Here is a 25,373-nt window from a genome sequence, read left to right as displayed (position 1 = left end):
AAGATGGTGCCCTCTCCCCTCCAGAAAGGGACCAGGGAGTCAGACTCACTGGTCTTGCATTCCTGTCTATTAATCCCATATTTGGATTTTGTCTTCTTGGGAAAAGGCCTTATGCTGTGCGTCTACCCCTCCCTCCCGAGGGAAGCTTCCTGCTGGGACATTCTCTGGGAGACAGGCTCATGCATGGGACCCTCTGGATTGATTTCCCAGTTCCTAGTCCAACCCTAGCCAGTGTGGGCACTGGAGAGGGAACCAGCAGATGGCAACTCTGGTCCTCCTTGCCTCTCAAATAAACTTCATAATTTAAAAAAAATGGAGACAGTGAGATCTCAAATCCTCACAGGTTGTTTATGAAGATAAATGAGACCATGTGTAAATGACAGAGACCGGGGAAGAAATGAAGAAGAAATGAAGAGGGAAGACAAGCCATCTCCTGGATGAGTACAACCAGGAAAAAGGAGACACCAAGGTCAGGAAACACACTTGTCAAAATTTCCTCCTTTCAGAGACCCACACTGCTTCCCTCAAAACTGCTTTTCCCTACTCCTTTACTTTCCCATGGTCTCCCCAAACAGGACAGGTTGCAGGACTTTCGCACATCAGCCAACATCTCGGAGGAGGATGAGAAAGAACAAGTAAACAGGGAAATTCCAATTTCTATACTCTATTATGCTCCTGAGACCCACAATTCAGATCATATCCTTTCCACAACATTTAGTCTGTCCTTGCTAGGTTTGTTCTTATGCTTTATCTACTAGAAAAGCAGCATAACAGAGAGGGAGGAAGGAAAGGCGAAGAGAGATAGCTTCAATATACTGGTTCATTCCCCCCTGACGATTGCCAACAACCAATGCTGGGTCAGGCTGCAGCCAAGAGACAGAACTCCATTCATGTCTCCCAAGTGGGTGGCAGGGGTCCAAGCACTTTGGCCTTCATTCTTTGCCTCCCACGATGCATTAGCAAAAAGCCAGATTGGAAGTGGAGCAGCTGGGACTTGGCACTCACATAGGATGTAGGCATCTTAACTGCTGGCTTAAGGCACTGCACCATGGCACCCAACCATCCCTGAAACTTCTTACTGCTCATCCTCTTCTGGATGCCTGCCAGCATTTATCGAGCAGTAACTACACTGAGCCATGGGCCAGAAGCATGCCACATTTACCACCCAGTTCAGTTCAGTTCATCATCTTCAGAAGGAGGGCCTTTTTAAAATGGGCCCATTCTCCAGATCAGAAATAGAGGACTAGAGTCTTCAGAGTCACAGGGTGGCAGCAATAGTTGACATTGATGTGCATCAAGAAGTCAGTTCAGGGCCCGGCGGCGCGACCTAGCAGCTAAAGTCCTCGCCTTAAACGCGCCGGGATCCCATATGGGTGCTGGTTCTAATCCCAGCATCTCCACTTCCCATCCAGCTCCCTGCTTGTGGCCTGGGAAGGCAGTCCAAAGCCTTGGGACCCTGCATCCGCATGGGAGACCCGGAAGAGGTTCCTGGTTCCCGGCTTCAGATCGGCACAGCACCAGCCATTGCGGTCACTTGAGGAGTGAATCATCGGACGGAAGATCTTCTCTCTGTCTCTCCTCCTCTCTGTATATCTGACTTTGTAATAAAAGATAAATAAATCTTTTTTAAAAAAAAAAAAAAGAAGTCAGTTCAGAGACCACAGAACACAAAGGAGTTGGGAAGAGACTGTCCACTGAAAGAATGAACAGGCGTATTTTTTTTCTGCTTGACTGACGGGCAACTGAAGTGCAGTTTCCCAACTTCAGGAGCTTTTCAAAACTTTTCTGGAAAGATAAAGCATAATTGTTCTGTGAATTATAAGTCCTCTGGACATGAACAACCCAAGGAGTGCAGGGACGCTCACAGGTCACTGCCCCTGGAGAAGGAAGGAAGGGGTTTGGGGCTCAAACCCCAAGAAGTACTGAGGCTGGAGCCCTCAGAAAAGTACCAGGAACCCCCACCAGTCAATAAATAGAACAGACACTCTGAAATAAGGAACCACTATGGTCTTAGAAACAAAGATTTTTATTTCAATGCCGAAATTCTAGAGTACAAAAAAAAATCTTGCAAATGTTAGCTGTGATCTACCATGACCTATATACAAACTTTTGTACATATCAATCAAATCACTAACATCGTCAACATAAAACCACAGCACACTGCCAGTTGGTGGGCACTCACTATCCCACCAAAGACAGACACACCGTGACACCAATCACTGCTGTGTTCCACAGGCTTCCCCACAAGGACAGTGCGGGAGCTTTCGCAGAGTAAAGGAAAACCTCTTTTAACAGTGAAAATCAAGGTTACTAAATAAACACATTTGGTTTTTAACAAAAGGTTTTACTGCTGTCCAGACTCACCGTGTTTTTTTCTTGAGAGGAAAAAAAATATTTTTTTTATAACATAAGCTAATGTCATCCACAGGCGATTTGTATCACTGGAGCTGCCCATTTTGTCCACATCATTTGCTAGCGGAAGGCCACCGCTGGGAACCCTCCTGGTTGAAAGCTTGAAGGACCACATTGTCTGATGCACCATCTTAATGGTTTGCTTTGGTCAGGTTTTACTGACGATGCACAGCACAGTGCCTGATCAACTGAGAGCCAAGGCTTGGGCTCTTGAAGACACAGGAAAGGCTCTGGATACATCTGTGGTCCCAGTTACAGTTTCTGAGCGGCACTAATGGGTGGGAGGGGGGACAACTGGCCAAAATGCAGGAGGCCTCCGTGGGAGGATTCCACTATGCTGGGAATGACCCTTGCAACAGGAAGGTGGCACTGAATGACTTCCTGTTGTCAACTCACCAGTGGTTAAACTGAAATCTGCACCATTTGAAGACACTGCACCTCCCCAAATGAAAACAACATCCAGAGATATGTAATTAGGGGAGGGTGGCAGCAGGCACAGAAGGTAAGAACTGGTCTACAAGCTGCTCAGGAATGATATTAAACCTACAAGGAACGAGCACCACACAGTTGACCTCAGCCCCCAAGAGATGATGACTTTCACCAGAGGGGGGGAGGGATCAAAAGCCATGTAGCAGTCATATAACTATCAGAATTAACATGAGCCATACACCGTATTTTTTTTTTAAAGTGCTATTAGGTGTTTAAATGGTAACACAATCTGAGCATGGAAGAAATTCCCTGTAATCCTCACCCTGAGCTTGACTTTCTCAAAGGCACCAATGTGAATTAAGGCACCGACATTCGGTTTGAGGAACGAAACAGTGTGAAGCTGAGAAACAGAATAGCAGTGAAATTATTAAGCCCCTGGAAAACAAGAGCCTTGCAAGAAAGGTTTAAATGAGTAGGACTATTTATCACTGAAACGAAAACACCAGGGGGATGACTTCACTGTGGTTTCCACAGGCAGAGAAGGTGACCAGCTGTTCTCTCTCCACTAGAGCTGGAACAAAAGAAAGCTGGTTTGAATTTCTGTAAGGAAGACGTACAAAGAACTATCTGATGAGCAGAGAAGGTTACAGAATCTCCTTCGCTGGCGATCTAGGATCCCATCCACAGCCATATGTCTGGAATAATTCAGTCCTGCCTGACACCAGGGAGGGCACACACCAGAGCATCTAAACTTTCCCCTCGCCCCCCAATCCTGAAACTGGAACCAAAGCTATTGGCTTACAGTCAGACTTCCTTTTGTTTACCTTCACCTCAAGCCTGGAAAGGAGGGGATGTGACAAGGTTGACCCTGACCCCCAGAAGGACTCCTGATTATCTCAACATCAGGAGGCTTCTCTCCGTGTACCGTCTCACACCTCCGACACAGGCAGGTCACAGATCCCGGCACCAGGTAATGCAAACCCCTGGCTCTGGTGGAGACCGACAGATTGCCTGCCTTCCTCCTCACAAACGACTATTTTCCTAATTATGTCTGGGCCTAAACTCAGAACTGTACACCATCTAAGAAAACAGTTACAACTGAGGGAGAAACTGTAAACCAAACTGATTGTGAAATTAACAGCTGGTCTGCCTTTCTCTGAAGGTACTAAGAAATACAAGAAGCAACCAAAACATTTCAAATATACTTAGAATCACATTAAATTTCTTTGAGGGGGAGTGAGGAGGAAAGAAAAGATCCCACTACCAATGGCACTTAGAGTGTTTTCGGGAGGCACCAAACGTCTGCAATTACCATGGATGGCTTTTGTTTCAAGTCTTACCAAAGTGCAGAGGCCAAGAGCAGGCAGCCTGTAGACTGCCAATCTACCTGCGTGTTCAGTGGAGCCCATTCATATCAATTCTTAAAATATTTAGTTAGGGGCTCGGCGGCATGGCCTAGTGGCTAGGGTCCTCGCCTTGATCCCATATGGCCGCTGGTTCTAGTCCCGGCAGCTCCGCTTCCTCTCTGTCTCTCCTCCTCTCAGTATATCTGACTTTGTAATAAAAATAAAATAAATCTTTAAAAAAAAATTAAAATATTTAGTTAGTACAGTTTGTTCCCTTGGCAAGCTCATGTTGAAATTCGGCCCCACAACACACACCTCCCTCCACCTACCAGGAGGCAGTAAGAGAATGGGAACTTCACCAGACAATGGCACTGAGAGTTGGGGGAGACATTTTGGACTACACAAGGTCATGGCGGTAAGGCTTCCGTGACTGAATTCTGGTGACTTTATGGGGAAGGGGAGGGGACACTGACTAGCTAACGCACATAAGCCCCCCACTGTCTGGGGGGCTCTGGCCAGCGAGGTAGCCAACATCACTTGTTCATCTCCAGAACCACGAGCTGAAATAGATCTCTCTCATGTACAACTTCTCCAGTCTGTGCTAGTATTAGCAACAGAGAACTACTTTTCTTATAAGAGAAAACTACACTTTTAATATTTGCTTAAAATCACTTTTCTTTTCTATTTTCATGTCCAGATTCTCAATCTCTCTTAAAAAAAAAAAAAAAAAAGGAAAGATCAGCAAGTGTCACAAACATGGCCACAGTCAGCTGGAGTAGCTGTCCCCTGTGTGTTGGGTGGGAGCACTTCACTTTGCGGAAATCCCCACCGTGCCCTGTTACCTGACACTAAAAAGGTACAATGTTACTTATGATGTTATCCTATATCAGACTTTCCAATGCTGGCACTCCGGGAGGCAAAGGATCTTTAAACAAAACACAGAGGGATGAGCATCCTTCTCACTAGAATGATCTAAACCTTAACTACTCTCTCGGTAACAGAACTGGATTAGTGTAGAAGGGCTATGAACTGCAAGGTTTCTTCTCTTTTGGGAGGAGGTTGTGCCACTTCTAGAAATCAAAGTGCTCCCTCACCCCCTCCCACAAGGTTCAACTCTGAAACACTCCCATAAACCCAGAGTTTTGGAGGGACAGTTCTGTTTATTTTGTACCAGAGTCACAGGACCTGAGAGTGAGACTTGGTTGCAAGAACGGATTGTGGTAAACACCCATGCTTAACTACCCACATTTCACTACACAGTGATGTTATCTTTGTTCAAGGCCAACTTTAAAAACTCCTCATCTTGGACTGCGTTCACTCCCTGCTAACCCCAAACTGTCTTGGGACTTTAAAGCCTCATCGCCTTCTTGGGTAAAAATACTATCAACCTGGCTGAGCTGGTCCTCCAACAGGTAGTTGGCTCCTGAGAGGAGCACATGTTCACCTGGCCTTTTTCCTCTCTCTCCTGGCGAGGCTGGCCACAGTAGACGCTGTGCCCCTTCTGTGAGGACGAGCAGCCAGCTCCTCACCTTCAGAGCTATCTCGGCAGGATCCTTGGTCTCCTGGAACCCTGGGGCTCCTTTCCACAGAGCTTCATCCAACTTAACCACACGGGCTTTTTATTCTCAGGATCAAAGTCTTCTATGAGCTCATCCCTATTGTCTAGTTCCTGTTTCCCCAATTTTTGAAACCCTGGGAGCCTTGGCAGAACTTTCTTCTGAATTCCATCTTATCATTTCCACTCTCTGGGACAACTTCTGAGACAAAAAAGGGGGAAAATGCAGCTTTGTTTCAAACAGATGTTGTGTCTCTGTAAGACAACTATGGCCATTGCGATAAACAAGGAAACTGGACTGGATTTGCTTGGAGTTTGGCAGGTTAGTGTGTGAGACTTGTCAATCAGAAATGCTAACATTTCAAAATAAGTAACAAAACCTTAAATCCAAAATAAAACACCCCCTGACTTCTGGTCCAGCAGTTTCCTTGTCCCTTTTATTTTCCTTACAAGTGAGTTCACACTCCGGGCCCATGCCCTTGTAACCCAGTGACTGCTTCTCTTTTGGTCCCTGAAGCAGCTTTTTTTTCAGAGATGCCTCATTTTGCTTGCAAACCAGGGTCTCTTCCTAAAAGTGGTTCCTAAGGGTATCCTGAGGGCTCTTGGCCTCAAAAAAAGATATCTCTCTCTGCCTAAGGTCCCAGGCAATTTTCTTAACATGAGCAAGTCTGGGCCCAAATCTCCTTCACAGAACGGATGCCCGGGAGGCAATGGCAGAGTGGGAGCTCTGCCCCTCACTCTAGACCCGAGGGTGGGGGAGGACACTGCCATGAGGACTAGATGCCTAGCTTTATGGGGAGACAGTCTTGCAGCTCCCAGGCTCTGCCCCGGAGCAGCTGCAGGAAATTCGATGCCAGAGAACAGCCAAGCACGTTCTCCTCCTCTGGAGAAATGGCCAGCTGCCTCCGCAGAGCTGGGAGTGTGACTTTGCATGCAAAACTCACAGAGACATTTACTTCCAGCCTTCACTTCCCCACCTGCCAAGCATGTGTCCAGAGGGGTGCTTTGCCCACCCCGCCCCAACCCTGCTTCAGCTGGGCCTCATCCTTCCCCCTTGAGGCTAGCCCTATCTGAGGAATGAAAAAACACCCAGGTTCCTGGGCTGCATAATGAAAAAATCCAACTGTGCCCATGAAAAAGGAGAGTGATGTCACAACTGTTCTAAGGCACTGGCAGGACAAGGCTTTTCCACAGGGGAAGCTAAGACGTCATTGCCACTTGCTGATCAATAAACTGGATAAGAGCAACTCATCTTTCTTTGGAAATGGAAATGGAAATTTTGCAGAGAAGTCATTCACAAAAACAGAGTATTTACTTCTGTGACAGTTTCTTTCTCACCTTCATTTAAAAAAAAAATCCACATTGGTCAAGTCATCAAAACCAGGTCAGATTACCGAGCCACCACCTCCCTACACTGCTGAAGCTCAAGGATTCTCATCCCAAATATTCAGAACACAAACAGCCGACCGAAGCACAAATTCCCAACTCCCAACAAATACCATCCAGCTGGGTGTCCGTTCCATAAAAGAAACTTCCAGACACCAACATCTGAGATACAACACAGTAAATCCAAGCCAGAGAGATGTGGCCGGCAGCTTTGGCACCTGTATCACGCCTCCTCAGACCAAGGGAGGTGCTACACATGGGCCCCCTGCACATGGACCAACCCATCTCAGACGAGACAGTCCAGATGCCCCGCCTGGCCCAGGGGTCCCCACCTCAGCCAGTCTCGGCACCCACTTAGATAGTCATGCTTGTTGCATGAGCGCTGACTGCACATTCGGTCATTTTGTTGGCCTCTGGCTCCCAGCTTAGTTAACATCCATGGTATAGTCAGTTTCATCTCAGAATGGGCCAGGAACATCATCTGCAACACATCACAGGCTCCAGATAGACCAGAGCTCGATATCTGTGGCTGTCAGGAGAGACAAAGTGCTTTTTCCACAAAGCATTTCCAATCCACGTAGCCAACAGGGAGCGTCCACGGAGTACAGTGACGTCTGAATAATCAGAGCAGATATTTTCCTTTTTCTCTTTCCATGTTTCCCCTCTCTGTCCCAGCGCAGGCTCTGGTCCAAAGCCTGGCCCAGTGTGGCAAGCTGCTGTCAGACCACACAAACATACCTTGCAGAGGTCTGCCCACAGGGCTTCAGAGAGTGGGAGACTTTGCCAAGCTGTTCATTAGAGGGCTGGAGCAAAGGGGAGCGAGTGGTGGCTGGAACTTCACTCCAACTATCCTTGGATGAGACCTCAGCTCCAGTGGGATATGCAGCCAGAGATGAACCGAGGAGCCAGAGAGGTGACAGCTAAAGTGGCAATGCTTTGGACTCCCATTCTGTTACAAAGGGGCAACCGTGTGGAGGTCATCAGTGTAGACATGGCAGCCAAGCTCTGCTTTGCACACCCCAGAGGCGAAGAGCTTGGAAGGGAGGACGGGAGGCTCTTCCTCACCTGAGAAAAAGAAAGAGCCACATGGTCACTGCATTGCCCTGGGTAGGCTGAGTAGGGGGTCCTTAGGTGGCTGGCTGGGGATTTGGACTTGGGGCTTTGTACATAGAAGGTAGACATTCCAAACAGCTCAGGACGGGGCATTGTGCACCTGTTAATGTGTACAGGTTGCCAGAGGTGAGGCCACAGACTGTCCTTGAAGGTTAAGGGCTTGTATGCTGAACTAATCACAAGGATGGAAGGGAGCAGCATGAGATGCCATCCTGCAGGGGTTCCAACAGAGTGGCCTACTTTGGCACAGCCCTCTCCCTCTACCTGGGGCCTTGTGCTGACTTAGTATGGAGAGAAGCCCGCTCCTGTGAGCCCCAGGCTCAACTGGCACAGGTTCAAATGGAAGAGCAGTAGGCAGTCAGTGCCCTAAACACCAACCAGACACCAGACAGCCCTTAGCACCAGAGGGGCTTGGAATTTAGCCCTTTCTGGAATCAAATGAGACAGCATAGGGCACATCCACTGTGTCGGCATCCCCCACAAGGCCTGAGGAGTGCACTTAACCGTGCATCATTGTTTCTGCGGGGTCAACACCTTTATTCCTACATAGACTAAGTTTATTTAAAGAAGCCAAGTTACTTCCCAGCAGGTTTCAATACCCAACAAGGAAATAAAAAAATGAAAAGAGAGAAGGAAAAAAAAATGCCTCAATGGCTTTCAGAAATGTGCCCAGACGTTGTGGCCTGCGCTGGGAGCCCTTACCCAAACCTGAGGACGACGACATGCTCTCAGTCAACGAAGACGTTTCTGTCTGATCAACTGAGAGTCCTTCCATCAGCGGCAGGGAAAGCTCCGACGAGGGCACAGACGAATCATAGATGCCCGAGTCCCGTGGCATGTCTGAAGGGCTGCCGGCTTTCCCCAAGTGAAACAGGGGTGGCAGGGCAGAGCCACTGTCCATGACGGTGGACTGGGCCTCCATGTCTTCGTCTGGGTTTCCCGGCTGGATCTCCGGATGTGAGTCGACCCGCCCAGGGATTCCAAGAGCAGTGACCTCGGCCTTGAGGCAGAAGTCGTTCTCGGGCCCTGATTTACCCATGACATCGTTTAAGACCAAGCCCGAGTCAAACTTTTCCAAGACTGGCTCCCGGTAGCGCAGTGGGTGTGGATGGAAGGGGACGAACTGCTTCTCAAACCAGTCGGGCTCCTCGTCGATAAACTGATGCATGTTGCAAATGGCGACATACAGGGAGCGGCCGGCCTTGCTCCGAAAGTAGTTCCGCCTGTTGCTGCTGGATCCCGGATGCTGCGCCGGCTCCTGCAAGCCAGGGTCACAGGAGTGCAGGTGCGAACAGAGCTGAGGGAGATTGTCCATGAGTTTGTACTTGGTACTCAGGTCCAGGACACCGGGGACATCTCCTTCACAGGAATAGTCAAAGTAAACGGTAATGAACTTGCTGAGTGCCCCAGAGGAGCCCTGCTTGGCCTGGCGGAGCTTCTCCGCGATGGCAGCCACAGCCACTAGGAAGAGTTCCCCCTTCCCCGAGCCACTGCCTTTGTGCTTGTAGTTCTTCTTGTCCACAAAGTACTTCATGCCTTTGGAGCACACCACGATAATGAACTGGGCCTCATGGATCTTCTGGAAGACCCACGCCCGCTGCCCCTCTCTACAGAGACTCAAATCTTCCCACAGGTCCAGAGCCACCTGCCATGAGGACAAAAGTCAGGTCACTTATCATACAGAACATGCAGGAAGATGGGAGGTACCAGAAGGAAGGTGTTAGGCAGAGGTCACAGATCTGTGCCCCGGCACCATTATTAGCATGGCTATGTGCAGGCGCTTGGTTACTTTGCACCAGGGAGCAGCTGATGTTGCATGGTCACACACCAGGCCTCTCTCAAGGACACGCCACTTTAAAACACATCCTGTGGGGGTCATTTTCAAGTCCTGGCCTACAAGCCCTTCCACCCCAAAGGAGATGTGCGGGGTCCCTGACTAAGGGGAACAGTGCAGGTAGATCGGGCGGTTTCACCTTCTCAGACCCCTCTCCCTGAATTCTGCTGTAGGCACCTCTTGGTGATTGTGTTTTCTTCTGTAGTTTTTTTTTTTTTTTTAAGATTTATTCATTTTATTACAGTCAGATATACACAGAGGAGGAGAGACAGAGAGGAAGATCTTCCATCCGATGTTTCACTCCCCAAGTGAGCCGCAACGGGCCGGTGCGCGCCGATCCGAAGCCGGGAACCTGGAACCTCTTCCAGGTCTCCCATGCAGGTCAGTGTCCCAATGCATTGGGCTGTCCTCTCCTGCTTTCCCAGGCCACAAGCAGGGAGCTGGATGGGAAGTGGAGCTGCCGGGATTAGAACCGGCGCCCATATGGGATCCCAGGGCTTTCAAGGCGAGGACTTTAGCCGCTAGGCCAGGCCGCCGGGCCCTGTAGTTTTGAAACTGTATTTCCCATGGCTACAACACAACACGGCAGCCACAGATCCTTACAGGGAAAGGGCATTCTGAAACGACCTTGTTTCCCTCTTCTGCTCTAGGATGTGACCCCCAACATGCATCCATTTGCTGAGAGTAACCCTGAGTCATCTTAGGGATTCAAAAAGTTCATGAAAAAGAAAATTTAAAAGTAAGTTGACTCTGGAACAAACCAGGTTTGATAGCCTTGCATGGTTTTTGCATAATTTGCATTTCTACAAATTTGTTAAAATCTCAAATTTTCATGCACGGATTTCAAGAAAAAAATTTTTGTTTTGGAAACAAACAAACATATCTCTTAATTCCATTTCCCACAAATTCTTAATAATATTCTTCCATAGATAGAATAAGCATTTAGAAACCATTCCAATCTTTGATCCAGTAATTCTATTTCGGGGCCTCTATCCTTTGCAAACCATCAGAAAGGGAGTATTACTGAACGATTAAGATATCTAACAACCTGGATTAACTCAGTTATGCTGAATCGATATAATGGATTTTAAACTGCTACTTAAAGATGCAGTTTACAGAGGCGCTGCTATAGTGGAGAAAGCATTAAGTGGAGAGAATCCTCCTAACATACCCACAAAGCAAAACTGTATATGTAAGTTCTGCTCTATAGAAAGAGACTGGACAGGAACACAACAAATATTAACTGTGGTTCTTTCTCCAGGTTGATATTAGAGGACATTTCCAAATCTGTCATCTATTTTCAGTTTCTAAATGTTCTACAACGTATAGTTCACTCAGAAATGTTCGAGTGTTCTTCCTAGAGGGTAATCAGTTTTAAAGCAGGACAAACTGGGCTGTCTGTGGAATCTGCAGATAACGTGTGTCAACTGCTGGGGTTTGCAGTTGTTTTTTAAGCAGGTGCTGAAGCCAAGGTCAAGGCTTTCTCACGGGAGGAAACTGGATTGGCCTTGGAAATACACTCTACTGGCACCAGGGGGCAGCCTTACCACACAGAGAGATTCTGAGAAACACCAGTAGGTGGCTTCAATGCACAAATTAACTCCCCATCACAAAATTATTGAACAATTATTTAGGCTACCACCTACAAGACTGGTATCCCAAATGGGTGCTGGTTCAAATCCTGGCTGTTCCATTTCTAATCCAACTCTCTCTGCTCAAATGGCAGAGAGCGGACGGCCCAAGTGCTTAGAGCTCCTGGTTCCTGACTTAAGCTTGCCGCTTTCAGATTCTCCTCCCAGCTCCCTCTGCAACTCTGACTTTCAAATAAATAGATCCTTAAAAAGGAAACAGAAAAAGCAACAAGAGAGCTATCATACTTCACTTTAAAAAGGAACACCATGATATTACGGAAAAGCTACATATTACCAGCTTGAAGAAGCATCTAAGAAACCAAGGCAGACAATTTGAGTACCTGGCACATTAGGGCTCTCCGAGAGACCTCTGACCACACACCAGCATCACCAGCTTCTCCCCTGCCATTCCTCTGTAGCAATCAATGGTCATACAAGCTCACAAAACCCTTTGTCATACACTCCTCTCCGGACTCCAAGATTCCCTGACTTCTGAAGACAGTCCTGTTCTCCATTCACCTCCTTAGCAAAAGCCTGCCTGAATCACTGCTTTACTTGTCACACTCAGACCCTCCAACGATGGCTTTTTTCCTGAGCTCATTCACTGGGATGTCTTGACTGACCCCTGCCCCAGCTGCATAGTCTTGTGACAGTTGCTGCACACTACAATTCGTGCCAGATGGGTGCCACTCAATGCTTGTGAGCAGCTATGGGCCAGGGATGGAAGCAAATGTTAGAATACTTAGCACTTGTGTTGGGCAGGGTAGAATGCAATAGTACAGGGCCACCTCCTAGGCTGGGGTTGTGACACAGCACAAAATCACCACCTGTAGAGCTGACATGCTCCATGAGCGTCAGTTCAAGTCCTGGCTTTTTCTTTGCTTGTTTGTTTTTAATATTTATTTATTTAAAGGCAAAGTTACAAGAGGAAGAGACAAAGACATCGTCCATCTGCTGGTTCTTTGCACATATGTCCACGAAGGCTGGAGCTGGGCTGGTCCAAAGCCAGGAACCAGGAGCTTTTTTCGCTTCTCCCATGTGGGTGCAGGATCCTAAGACTTGGGCTATCTTCCTCTGCTTTCTCAGGCCATCAGCAGGGAATTGGGTCAGAAATACAGCAGCTGGGACTCAAGCCGGCATCCACATGGAATGCTGGTACTACAGGCAGATGTTTTTCCCACTATACAGCATTGGCCCCTGGCTGTTCCACTTCTGATCCAGCTCCCTGCTAATGCACCTGGGAGAGCAGTAGAAGGTGGCCCAAGGGCTTGGGCCCCCTTCACTCACATGGGACATTGATAAAGAATTACTAGCTTCTGGTTTTGTCCTGGCCCAGCCTGGTCTGTTGCAATCATTTGGAAAGTAAACCAACAGATGTTAGAGTACTTTCTAACTCTGCTTTTTCAAATAAACAAAATGAAGCTTTAAAAAAAGTCTCCACTTTGGGAACTATGGCCAAGTCAAGGTCAGGTGTCACCAAAACCAGCTTGGAAGAGAAGAGATGGCAGCAAGGAGGTGGCACAAGGGTGAAAGATAAGGCTCTGAAACCCGCACCTCACAGCCGCAGAAGTCCTGGAGGAAGTAGGCGAAGCACTGGACGACGTTCATGTGATTCTGGCCATCTTTGCTGGAATAGCACAGGAAGACCTTGGGCCGTGGCTGTAGCCGCTCCCTGGGGAGAGCCGCCGTGTACGTGGAGGTCTCAGAGCTCTCCTCGTCCAAATGTGAATATATGTTTTCTACATGGGAAAAGAAGACAGGGTTGACAGCTATCTGTGAACGAGGATGCTTTGTCCTATTCCCTAATGTTAGGAACCCCCGGCGATCTGGACACGGTCCAGGGGTCCTGCTTGGTCAGCACTGTTGGGTCACCAGGATAGATGGGACAGCTGTTTTCTATAGTGAAGCAACAAACATTATTCCTAGCATCAAACTGACCTTGGACAGGCCAGGAAATACAGCACTGGACACTACAGGCGGCCATGCATGGTGCACTTCCTGGGACCAAGGAAGCATTGACAGGATTTCCAGAGTGTTTTATGGAGGTATGACTGACAGCGCACAAAGCTTCGAGGAAGTGGACACCTGGGTAAACCCGTCGTCAGCTCCCTGGGCGTGTACTGTCCCGAGTGCAGGAACAGAGTTGATGCCTGTCCTTTTAGTTGCTCCTGAGGTTCAGACACCAAATACGTTGCTCCAGGGAGGTAGGTATAGGAGCCAGGGAACTAACCAGGAGCTCTGAAGCTTCCCAGATGTCCGCACCAGGAAGCACCTGTACTCCTCCCCCCCCCCCCCGCCCCGCTCCAGGCTCCTAGGGCTGGCAGTGACCCTGGGCCTGCTCCTTGTGTGTGTGTATGTGTGTGTGTGCATGCGTGTGTTGGGGGAGGGGAGCAGGGAAGGAGACAATACCCAAAGATCTACCTTGCTGCTTCTTGCGGCACATCACAGTGAAAAGGGTTGCAAACGCCGAAATGACGACCAGCGGCACGGTGATGGCCACAGCCCTGATGGGCCCTGCCCACGGGGAATGCACTAGGAGAAGGCAGAGAGGAGAAGGCTCTGAGAAACTTCAGCAGCGGGAACAGGTTCAAAGAGAAATACCTGGGTTTTGTTGTTTTTCAAACATAAGCCAAGTGACAGGTTCTCAGACCCTCACGGACCACCTTTCTCAGAGAGCTTGTGTGGCTACTTTAAAAGGATTCAGCAGCTCTTTTTTTTTTTTTTTTTAAGCAGCTCATTCAAAGGATTTCAGGCAACAATTCAACAGTTAAGAGTAGCGGCTGGCACAGTAAATACCTTGGAGGAGAATTCTGCCTAAGGAAACCTCTCCTCCCACCACTTTTCTTCCAAGGACAATTGACTGTTTATTTAGTTCCCAGCAACGGGCACACCACACTGGCTTTGATCTTCCAGGCATCAACACAAGGATGGAAGCAAAGTCAGACTTGATGGAGCGGCATTCAAGAGACAGGACCCGACTTCTGTTTTTAGAAACCGTGAAGTACAGAAAGGATCAGATACTTGGGTGAGCAGCGCCCCAGAGCCAATGTTTTAAGCAAAAACAATGTGTACCTGGCTTGAAGGCATAATGCATCACTTTTCTTGTCGTGTTAGTGTCATCTACCAGCTGCAAAACAGAGAATGCTGTGTTATTTTTCTTCAAAGTGATAGCACTACAACAAGTTATGTCTACCAGGCACATGGAGGGGAAACAGGGCGATTTTACTCCTTTTTTTTTTATACCGTTGGTGGGCAGTGTGGGTCCAGGGGACGTGGTGGAGGAGAACGAGTGAGACAAGGGTGTGGCTGGAGCTCATCTTCATTTACCAGGGAGAGCTCAGGCATTAAACACATCCAGGCTCATCTCTGCACTCCCAGCTGGAAGCTCTAAACTTCACCAGGCTTCCTTTCTTGAATCCAAAGGCTGTTTATGCAACTGAAGAATACAGCCAGCGGGTCTCACATGCTAACGATTCTCAACTACACTGGCATCCTACCACTAACTCTAGTGGGCGTGCTTTCCAAAGGTACGTCTGCCTAGAGCCACTCCCTGCTACCAGAGAACGCAAGAAGTAGATGTTGCTACAAACATGTAAAGACACATTGGTTGTCTTGTCAAAGAGGCCATGGACACAATGCTAATTTCCTTTTCCACCAATGTCTAAAGCACCAGGTTTGATAGTGGAAAAGTCATTAAAGACAGGAGAAGAATCCGATTGGCCTGTTCCCTGTCAGAGCACAAAGGAACAAAAGCAAGGGAAACCTGGGGTGGGCAAGTTTAGGCAGACAGAAGTTTGCTTTCCTGTTTTAATATCACATTGCAACTTTTTAAAACTAAAATTTAAGGGGAAAAAAAGTATCTCTGCAGTTTAAGGAATACCATATAGAAAATGTAAATCCTGGGTCACAGGGGCTATGTGGTCACACACAAAAAAATTACCAGAAATATTCATGGAAAGTTCATGAAAAGATGAAGTATTGATTATGTGTGAACTTTTCTGAAAAGCATGTAAAACCATGTAGACATACACTGGCACACATCTTCAATGGTTTGCAATTTTCTTGCTATCCCCAAGTTGTCCGTGAAGCCAATTTGTTCAGTAGAATTGTTGATGGGGCTTTCTGGAGTTACACCTACCTCAATGATATAATCCCCCGGAGAAACATTCTGAAGGAGGCAGCTGGTTATCTCCACATTCTGCTCCTGGCAAAGAAGCAAACAACAATCGAAAAAAGGTCACCGAGCTTCTCCCATAGAGCGAAAGGATCCTGCCACGAGCCTCCACCAGACTGGCTGGGGAAGAACTGCATTCAGCTACAGCTCGCTCCATTCTGCGCTTCGCCAGGTACTACTTAGAAGAACTTTCATCTAACGAAAAGGACAGAGGAAGAAATGGAGTTTTGCGTTCACACAGTCAATCAGCCAACATCTCAGGCGCTGAACTTCTGTATGAAGGTCAATGGCAGAAGTGAGGAGGGCCCAACACACAAAGGAGCACCTTGAGGAAGGGTACTGGCCTACAGCCACCACACCACAAGACTTAGCATTTGCAGTCCTGTGAACACCCACAAAATGTTTCCCCCTTAGTCCGATCACCACCAATGTTAAGAACTTGGTTACAGCACTCTCCACTTAACCTTGGCCTAGCAGATAAAGCCAGTGGCCACTGAAATAACTACTAGTGGCTTGGTTGCTAGGTTCTGGAAACGGTAATCTTGAGCAAGGCAGGTGACCTCCCTGAGGCTCAGTTTCCCCACCTGAGAAGGGAGGACAGTGGCAGCGCCTGAGTTTCACATGGCTTGAAGCTCAGCACCTGCCACAGTGAGCATCTGAGCATCAGACAAAACACAGAAGAGTTGATAGAACATGGAAGGCTTTTGATTCCCTGCCAGCTATAATGTAGGTATCTGCAGAGTGAAGGCTCCTGGCCAGAGGTCCCGAGTCACACCCAGTGATGATATTTAAAAAAAAAAAAAAAAATATATATATATATATATATATATGTATGTATTTTAAATAGAAAAGCAGAGTTCGAGAGAGAAGGAGAAACAGAGAGAGAAAAAGATCTTCCATCTTCTGGTCCAATGTTCAAATGGCCGCATCAGCTGGAGCTGAGTTAATCCAAAGCCAGGAGCCAGGATCTTCCTGGTCTCCCATGCAACTGCAGACTCCCAAAGACTTGGGCCATCCTTTGCTGCTTCCCCAGGCCATAAGCCAAGAGCTGGATTAGAAGTGGAGCAGCCAGGACACAAAACGGCACCAATTTAGAATGTGATATTGCAGGCAGAGGATTAGCATGCTGAATCACCACACCAGCCCTGTGATGACATTCTGAAGCAGCTACTGACAGCTGAGTACTGGGAAAGCATGATGCCCACATTTTAGCCACCCAAAACCCAAAGGTGACTAACCGAGAGAGATGAAAACAGACTGACAGTACTCTGATGCCCTGGTTCACTTCCCAAATGCTAGCAGTGGCCAGTGAGGGATGCAATGGGTGAAGCCAGGAGCTGAGAACTCAGACCAGGTCTCTAATGTAGACAGCAGGGCTCTAATTACCTGAGCTGTCATCTTCTACCTCCTAGGGCACACACTGGTAGGAGGCTGGAATCTAGAGTTGGGAATAGAACCCAGGAGCTCCAATGTGGGATATGGGTATGTTAACTGAGATCTTAACTACTAGGCCAAACACCTGTCACCCCCAGGGTCACTTTAAAATACATGGTGACCTTCTGCACCACAACTTCAGCATAGTATCTGTTATTATTTGTCTTTTTGACGGCTCGATTGAGATAATCCATGGTGGCTATGATATACATTTATCTGAAGATTAGTGATTCTGAATATGTTTACATACTTATTGATCTTCTGTATTTCTTCCTTTGAGAAACATATGTTCAGAATACTTAGCTGTATTTCAATCAAATCATTGTTTTCCTAGTGTTGAAGTACCTGAGTTCCTTGCATATTCTGGAAATTAATTCCTTGTTGGATTAGGTTTGCAAATATTTTCTCCCATCTTGTAAGTTGTCTCTTCATTTTGATGATCGTTTCCTTGGATGTGCAGAAGCTTTTTAATTTGCTACAATTACACTTCTTAATTTAAAAAAAAAAAAAAAAAAAAAAAAACATGGTGAGGGGGAAGGGGGTGCATGGCACAGTAGCTGGTTAAGCCATTTCTTGCCATGTTGGCATCCCACATGGGATTGACACTTCAACTCCTGGCTGCTCCACTTCCAATCCAGCGTCCCACTAATGTGCTTAGGAAGGCAGCAGACAATGGCCCAACTACTTGGGCCCCTGCACAGTAAGCATCCCACATCAGCTTCTGGCTTTGGCTCGGCTGTTACATCAATGTGGAAGAGGGAGGGGCTTGTCAATCAGCAGATGGAAGAGCTCTGCCTCTTTCCTCCTCTCTCTCTGTCTCCTTCTCTTCCTGTCATATAAAAAAAAATCTTTCAAAACACACATGTGTGCACACACACACAGAGCATTCCTTCATGCACACCCAGCAAGCAGCTCACCTGCTTACAGGTCTTTCGCTTGAAGGGTCCTTCGTGCTTGAGCTTGTAATGAAGAGAGAATAAGCGGAAGCCAAAGCTGTGTGGCGCATGGTCGAAGGACACCTGCAGGTCGGAGCCATGCTGGGTAATGTTCAGGTTCCGAGGCTTCCAGACTGGGGTTGGTGGGGGAAGAAGGCAGAGAAGAACAGATTGAGCACCCCAAGTCAGCCCCAGCACCTAGCTGGTGGTAAGGCACAGACAGCTGACAACCAGGGACACCTCTACTCACAGGGTTTGCAGGCCAGGTTGTCCGGCTGGAGCAACAGGTCACAGGCTATTAGAAGAAAAACATACTTTTAAGTATCGGGAGAGTCCAACGTTTTTCTCATCCCACATATCTATGAAATATAAACATAGTAGGCCGAGTAACTGCTGGAAAAGCCATAAAAGACATCAGCTCAACAACGATTTTCACTATGGCACATTTGTATCTTATGACAGTTTAAACAGCAAAGTAGAAGAATATCAAAGCTGTTTATGCCACATAAATGGAGACAGTCTAAGTATAAAGATACCAGTGGGTTAAGTCTGTCAAGCAGTATATAGTTCCAAGGCCAATAACCACGGGTACTGGAAGTATGCTAGTATGCTCACACCACTGTGATAGAGAGGCAGTGGGAAATGATGCCAGCTTCTGCACACCTCCACCATGGAGGTATGTGGGCACAAGAGAACTCCAGAGTGGGTTCTGGAAACCATCAAGGCATCATTTCCACTTTCAGCAACCTTCTCATTTAAATTCCTTTTGATAAACTTTTATTTTTTTAATCGGAAAGGCAGATCTACAGAGAGAAAGATCGTCCACGCGCTGGTTCACTCTGCAAGTGTCTGCAACAGTTGGAGCAGAGCCAATCTGAAACCAGGAGCTTATTCCAGGTCTTTCATGCAGATGCAGGATCCCGAGGCTTTGGGCCATCCTCTATTGCTTTCCCAGGCCACAGAGAGCTGGGAGGGAAGTCGAGCAGCTGGAATATGAACCAGCATCCCTACGGAATCCCAGTGGATGCAAGGCAAGGATTTAGCCACAGGCAGGCATCTCCTGAGCAGTAATGTTAATGCTAAAAACCAGGTTTGGCCCAAACTGTAAACTCAGAAACAGAACTTAAAACATGATAAAAACACAAGAGAACCCAATATGTGGCCCAGGAGACCAGGCTGCGCATGTGGGGAGAGTTCTGGACAATTGCCACACAATGCCACAAAAATCTAGAGACGTGGATGTCTTGATGGTGGTCCCAGCCACAGGCAGGTATGTCCTGAAACAAACCAACAGTGGCTGATCTGATGAGAGGCACCGTGTCTGGGCCTAATCTTAACTCTAAAAAGCGCTTTCCTGGATGCTTGTCTCTTTGCCACACCTGCTGCCTGCCAGGATCCGGTGTGCTCTTGAACAGGTCTCTGTAGAGCAATTACTCAAGCAGGATAAAAGCCAAGTTGGGTCAGGGAAGGCCATACCTACCTCGGGTTCGGAAGAAGAAAGGGTGGTAATTGCTTTCATTTTTAGTGGAAGGGAAAGGGACAATCTTGACAAAGTAATCCGTTTCGAATTTCATGTTCAGGAAAGGCTGAGATTCCATTCCCTAAAAGGGAACAAAAAACACACGTGACGCCATGGAGAAATTGCCCGCACTCTACCCATATGGGAGACCCTTGTTGCTACCTAGACTCAACAGGGTGCCACAGCGGCAGCACCCAGACACAATTCTAGGGCAGTGGGATGCAACCCCCTCACTCTGCCCCTAGGGAAGCAAGGGGAAGGTCGGCTCTCTGCACCAAGTTCACGTTTGGATTCCTAACCATGAGGACAGCCAGCACTGTGTGATCTTTGGCAAGGTCGCCATGGCTTATTAATACCGAAGCTCAGGGCAAGGGGTGAAAGGGGGGCAGGGCACTAGGCCCACTGACAACCTTCAGGGAGGGCTGCTGGGAGCAGGTAACCGGAGAGGTGTTTACCTCCGAAGGGTCTCAGAGATCATGGAGCATGCAGGCTGGCGGCATGGCCAGGCCATTCTGGCATGCAGCCTGTTCCGTCTCCGGTTTCAGACGCTCAGTAGACCATTCAGAAACCCCCGCTCCCCTGGGGCATGGGGCTGGTCTGGGCCTGTGTGTGTTGCAGTCCCCACCTGGGACCCACCATTCTCCTGAAGCTACTGTTGAGCTGCTTGGGGTCCTTGAGGATGAGCTGCTGGCACTGCCGTCCCTCTGACTTCAGCTCCTCCAGGATCACCCGAAATCCTTTGAGGAATTCGATGCCTAAGCGAAGCAGAATGCAATCAGTAAAAGCAGAACCAATAACTTGCAGAACTCTCTCCTTCCTCCCTACAGACACACCAGAGCTAAAGGACTTCCGACGCCAGCTGAGTCTAGAGTCTACAGGAGTGACGCAAGGCGACTCCTCACTCCTGTAAACAGAACAGGTGACTGTCCCTGTCCCATCAGTATCACCTGTTTAATCACTAACCCAGCCAGCCATTCCATAAGCCTCCACTGCCTCTGTGGCTTCAGGGGACAAATCTTTACACCCAAGTCACATTGGCAGTGACAGTCACAGAACTATATTGTTCCCGTGACATGAAACGGGATACATCTAGATGATTCCCCTGGCTGACAAGGTCATTTCCCCAAACCACATTTCCACTTTAACTTTCTGCATGCTGACCTGTGGGCATGTTGTACCCAGCGACAGATAAAACACTCAACGTACGGTATGTATGTCCAAGCCTGAGCGATTAGGGGATGGCTCTAGGACTTACAAAGTGGTTCCTGGCTTCATTCACACCTGAAAGGCAGACACCCAAGGGCTGCCCTATGTGTGCCCTTCGTCCAGCCCCCAAGGGCCCCCAAGATACCTCCCTACTCCCCACCCTGCAGAATGGCCCCAGCCACCCTTCCCCCCTCACCCTGCCACCTGAGCTTTCCCCAGCTGTGTTCCGCTGTGTGAAGGATTAGGCTCTGGTGGCAGCAGGAGCCAGCACGGGTCCCTGTCTCCTAAGGAGGCTCCAGTGCCCCAGCTGCAGCTGGAGCTCTCCACAGCCGGCTCCAGTGGCCAAAAGATCAATTTCACATTCTTTCTCAGCACCAGACGCCCAGACGTTTTCAACCCGTCCCCTCCCACGGCAGAAAAATAAAATAATAATTACACAGGATGCAATTAACCAGGTGGGACCATTATTGATGGCAAAGGCCAGGGAAAACCTCTCTCCTCTCCCTCGAATGGGTCCTCCAATCCTATAATTATTTGATGAAGAGCACATACTTCATGGCTGGGCAGGGCAATTGTAGCCACAATTAGAGTTTCACGCAAGGTGGGTTCAGAGGGCTGCTGTGCCCAGGAAGTGACTCTGCCACGTTGCATTTCGATTACAAAGTCTCCTGGGGAAATGGGGGAGACCAACAGACCCACAGCTGGGGATTTGGAAGTGATGATGGATATAAGGGTTCAGCCTGACAATGCATTAGGTTTTCCAGGGACTTGCTTTGTGAGGTCCCCCCAAAAATATATATATTTTGGAGCAAACCACTAGTATTTATAACAAGCTTTAACTTCCGCTGTGTTCCTAGGACTACTAATCAACACAAGTCAGGTGATTCATGAAGGCCAATAAAATATCTCCAAATTACATAAAAAGTTATCAGCTGAGATGGGGCTCTAATCCTTGTTGTTTAAATAGTTAGGTATTTACTTTCATTTACTTGAAAGGCAAAGCAACAGGAAGAGGGACAAGAAGAGAGAGAGAGAGAGAGAGAGAGAGATATCATTCTCCTAATGCGTGCAACAGCCAGGGCTGTATCAGGGCAAAGCCCAGCTCAGAACCTCATCTGGGTCTCTCGGGTGAGTGGCAGGGAATTAGGCACTTCGGCTGCACCCCACGAGGCTTCAGCAGGTGGCTGGCTGCATTGGAAACTGCACAGGCAGGACTACTGGAGCCAAAAGGCAGGTATCCCAGGCAGCCTGCTTACCTTTAAAAGGCCAGCCTGGAAATTACTTTGCCAAATCTCGGGGCAGGGACAGAGGCAGAGGCAGACAATGTTATCTCTTGTGGCAACGCTATGAACACCTCTAAGTTACATAGTGGTCATCAATTCCAGAGAGCAGCTTCCCATGAAGGAATCTGCGCTTTCTCCCATCATCTCAGCTCATTAAATCCTCCTCACAACCACAGGAGGAAGCTGTTATTATCCCAATTCACAGATGAGGGAACTGAGTGTTAAGGAAGTTAATTGACTTCCCCAGGGTCTTTTTGAATGAAACCCAGGAAGTGCATGGCCCTCAGCCAAGGCTGTTCACCTCTCTCATACCACATCTTTCTGCCCTCCAATGAGTTCCCTTGATAGAAACTCACAGAACCTGTCCATCTTTCCATGCCAACCAATCTTCATCCAGGAACAGTTCCCATCCTCTTGCCCCGGCTGTTGCATGTGCAACTCCTGCCCTCAGTCTGCACCCCAGTCTGCCTTTCACTGTGGAGGCTTCCTTAGCATGACCACTTCCCTTTTATCCACAGTTTTTTTTTTAATCTTGAAATGTTAAGACAATATTAGTTTTGGAAAACCCACAAGCATTTATGTGGCAAAGTGAGCCAGGCCCATGGGTCTGCTCCCACCTCCTGCTGCCAGCCCGTCCTCACCGCTCAAGCATCCCAGTTCTTCTGCAATGTGTCCCCGCATTCAGAGGAAGTCAACTAGACTTCATTTTGCTTCTTCTTTGGCCAGGGTTTTCCTGGATACCCCGGGAAACGCAAAAGGGGCAGACAGGGGGACCAGGTTGTAATGAACAGGGCCGTCGCAGCAGCTCTGGTCTGACAGCGTGCTCTGCAAACACTCTGCAGGGGTTTCTGAACCATAGGACTCCACCTGGCATGTGGGCTCAGCAAGGTGTGAAAGCTTCCTGTGGACTCCAGGTTCAGATCCGAGCCCATCTGAACAAGTGGGTCCCTTCCCCGTCCCACGCGTGCCTCCTCTGTCCCTCATAGGGATCATCAACTTATTCAACAGGACAGAGGTCAGCCCCAGCCTGAATTCAGCCAGATAATGTGAATTTGTGGAGGTTTTTTTTTTCCTGCTTTTTGTTTCTTTTCCCTTTTTTTGGCCCACAGAGGTTAAATAAAAATTATATCAGTTGCCAATTTCAGAAATTCACTTAGGTCATGGTTTCTCATGAAAAAGCAGGATTTTCCTGAAAAATCACAAAATGCGCCAATGCTCAGTGTGGCCACAAGAGATCACAACACTGGTGGCCAAAACCATCACACCCTTGGATGGGTTCCTTGGCACTGCCACTGGTCCCCATCTTCAAAGGCTGCTGGGACACAGAGGAAGCCACTCACCACTCACCTCTTCTATTATTTTTCAAGCCCACATCTCTCTCAGGAACAGTCAAGGAAACAGAAGACAAGCTACGTGCTTGTGCGTGTGCCCAACAAGTATAGGCAGCCAAAGACAAAGTGTGTCTGTGCCCGATCCAACCTAAACTTCACTGCCATCAAGACCTGCCTGTCCCTGGAGGTCAACCCACATGGGAACAGCCCTCAGTCACTGGGTTTCTTGAACACTTACCGAAGGCCCCTGGGGACCAAAGAATGGTGACTGCCACTTGATCGTGGCAAGCATACTGGCTGATGGTGATGTTCTGTGCATCGGCAATCACGTGCTTCCCCACTGGATTCAAGTAGGTGGTACAGTCTGGAGAATGGGGAGGATGAAGAATCAAGATGTGTTTTTTGTTTGTTTGTTTATCTTTAGGTTCATTTTAGTCAAGTTACACAGAGCAAATCTAATCTGGAGATAGTCAGACCCGTTCCGTCTAAACACATGTATCTCAGAAGCCTAAATACAACATCAAAAGTTGACTTACTGTTTGGGAAACGAGGAGGTATGACTGAAGGATTTATAGCAGCAGCACCACCACCACCAGCCACACACCCTGGCTTATACTGGAGGACAGTGTTAAGAAGATTGTACATGATGTGCACTTTGTGCCTGGACCTGACATTAACTTTTTCGATTGTTATGTAATTTTACCTTAATCATTAAGTTTTTATATTCATCCAACCAGTTTTCAGCATGAAAGGTGTCTGTACAAGGTCCTAACACAGTGCCCAAGTGACAAGGATATTAATCAGCATTTTTAAAGATAAAACACTTGCTCCCAAACACTCTATCATCAAAGACACCAACAATCCCCACTAAACCCAAAGGGCCCCACAATGCTCAACAGACACAACCACTTCCCTCTTTGATTTTTATCTGAAGATATCATTCTGGCACCTGCCAAACCAACCACAACACAGAAGCAGCTGCAGCCTAGTCTAGCTGAAGATACCTGCAAAAAACTCTCAACCAGAATAGTCTGGGACCTCAGAGCATGACCATGACCTGCCTGTTCTGGCCACACTTGCAGGAACAATCATGGGCCTTCCCTGCTAATACTCACAATGCTTACATTGCCTCATCTCCAGCCCTTTCTCCATGAAGCCCCCCCTGCATCAAACGGCCAAAGCCACCTGGTTACCCCCTGAAGTCATGGCATGATCCTCCGGGACAAAGTACTGCAGGGCACGTCCCAACAAGCCCACTGCTATAAACCAGAGTGCACATACACCGTGTTTACGACTACAAACGTTCATTGGAGACCTTAGGAAATTGCCAACACTTTCCTTCTCTGGCTGCCTGAGGATCAGCCATCCTTATGGATGATAAAGCACCTATTTGGATCAAGAAGTTCATGACTCACAGACTGCTTCAAGGGAACAAATGATCATTGCTGTCATTCGTCCAGGGAAGGCATCACACAGAAATCCAGGGAACAGAAGATGTGAAAGTAAGACCACACACCAAATTGCATCTTCATATTTGGGATAGAGCCCTTTTGGGTGATAAAATAACAACAGGCTTTGGCATGATTTATGCTTCCTCGGATTACATGAAGGAAAAGGTACCTGAAGACAGATTTACACAATGTGTCCTGTATGAGAAGAAAGAGACCTTAGGAAAACACAAAAACAGGGTGAAAAGTCAGAGGGCCACAAAGGCCAGCGCGTGCTGGCAGGAACAAGGTGAGTCTGGAAAGTCTGCAGTGACGTCACCTGCAGTGATGGTGTCAG

At 48.0% G+C, this 25,373-nt stretch overlaps 1 protein-coding gene across 1 annotated transcript in view; it reads right to left on the bottom strand.

Moving 5' to 3' along the window:
• Nucleotides 1–7,007: 7,007 nt before the first annotated feature.
• IL17RD (interleukin 17 receptor D) overlaps nucleotides 7,008–25,373 on the bottom strand; it is a 61,358-nt gene continuing 42,992 nt past the window's right edge. Inside the window, exons 3-13 of the mRNA XM_004581560.2 lie at nucleotides 23,827–23,952; nucleotides 20,405–20,523; nucleotides 19,730–19,850; nucleotides 18,500–18,544; nucleotides 18,232–18,383; nucleotides 15,845–15,910; nucleotides 14,779–14,833; nucleotides 14,128–14,238; nucleotides 13,261–13,445; nucleotides 8,944–9,886; nucleotides 7,008–8,193 (exon numbers count right to left, since the gene is read on the bottom strand). Coding sequence (XP_004581617.2) covers nucleotides 8,081–8,193; nucleotides 8,944–9,886; nucleotides 13,261–13,445; nucleotides 14,128–14,238; nucleotides 14,779–14,833; nucleotides 15,845–15,910; nucleotides 18,232–18,383; nucleotides 18,500–18,544; nucleotides 19,730–19,850; nucleotides 20,405–20,523; nucleotides 23,827–23,952 — 2,036 coding nt within the window. The 3' untranslated portion in view covers nucleotides 7,008–8,080. The remainder of the gene's footprint in view (nucleotides 8,194–8,943; nucleotides 9,887–13,260; nucleotides 13,446–14,127; nucleotides 14,239–14,778; nucleotides 14,834–15,844; nucleotides 15,911–18,231; nucleotides 18,384–18,499; nucleotides 18,545–19,729; nucleotides 19,851–20,404; nucleotides 20,524–23,826; nucleotides 23,953–25,373) is intronic.

Source organism: Ochotona princeps, chromosome 21 (assembly GCF_030435755.1).
Source record: "Ochotona princeps isolate mOchPri1 chromosome 21, mOchPri1.hap1, whole genome shotgun sequence".
In the NCBI taxonomy this organism is placed as follows: domain Eukaryota; kingdom Metazoa; phylum Chordata; class Mammalia; order Lagomorpha; family Ochotonidae; genus Ochotona; species Ochotona princeps.
The sequence above is the reverse complement of the archived record's forward strand: the minus strand, read 5'-3'. Positions and strand labels throughout refer to the sequence as shown.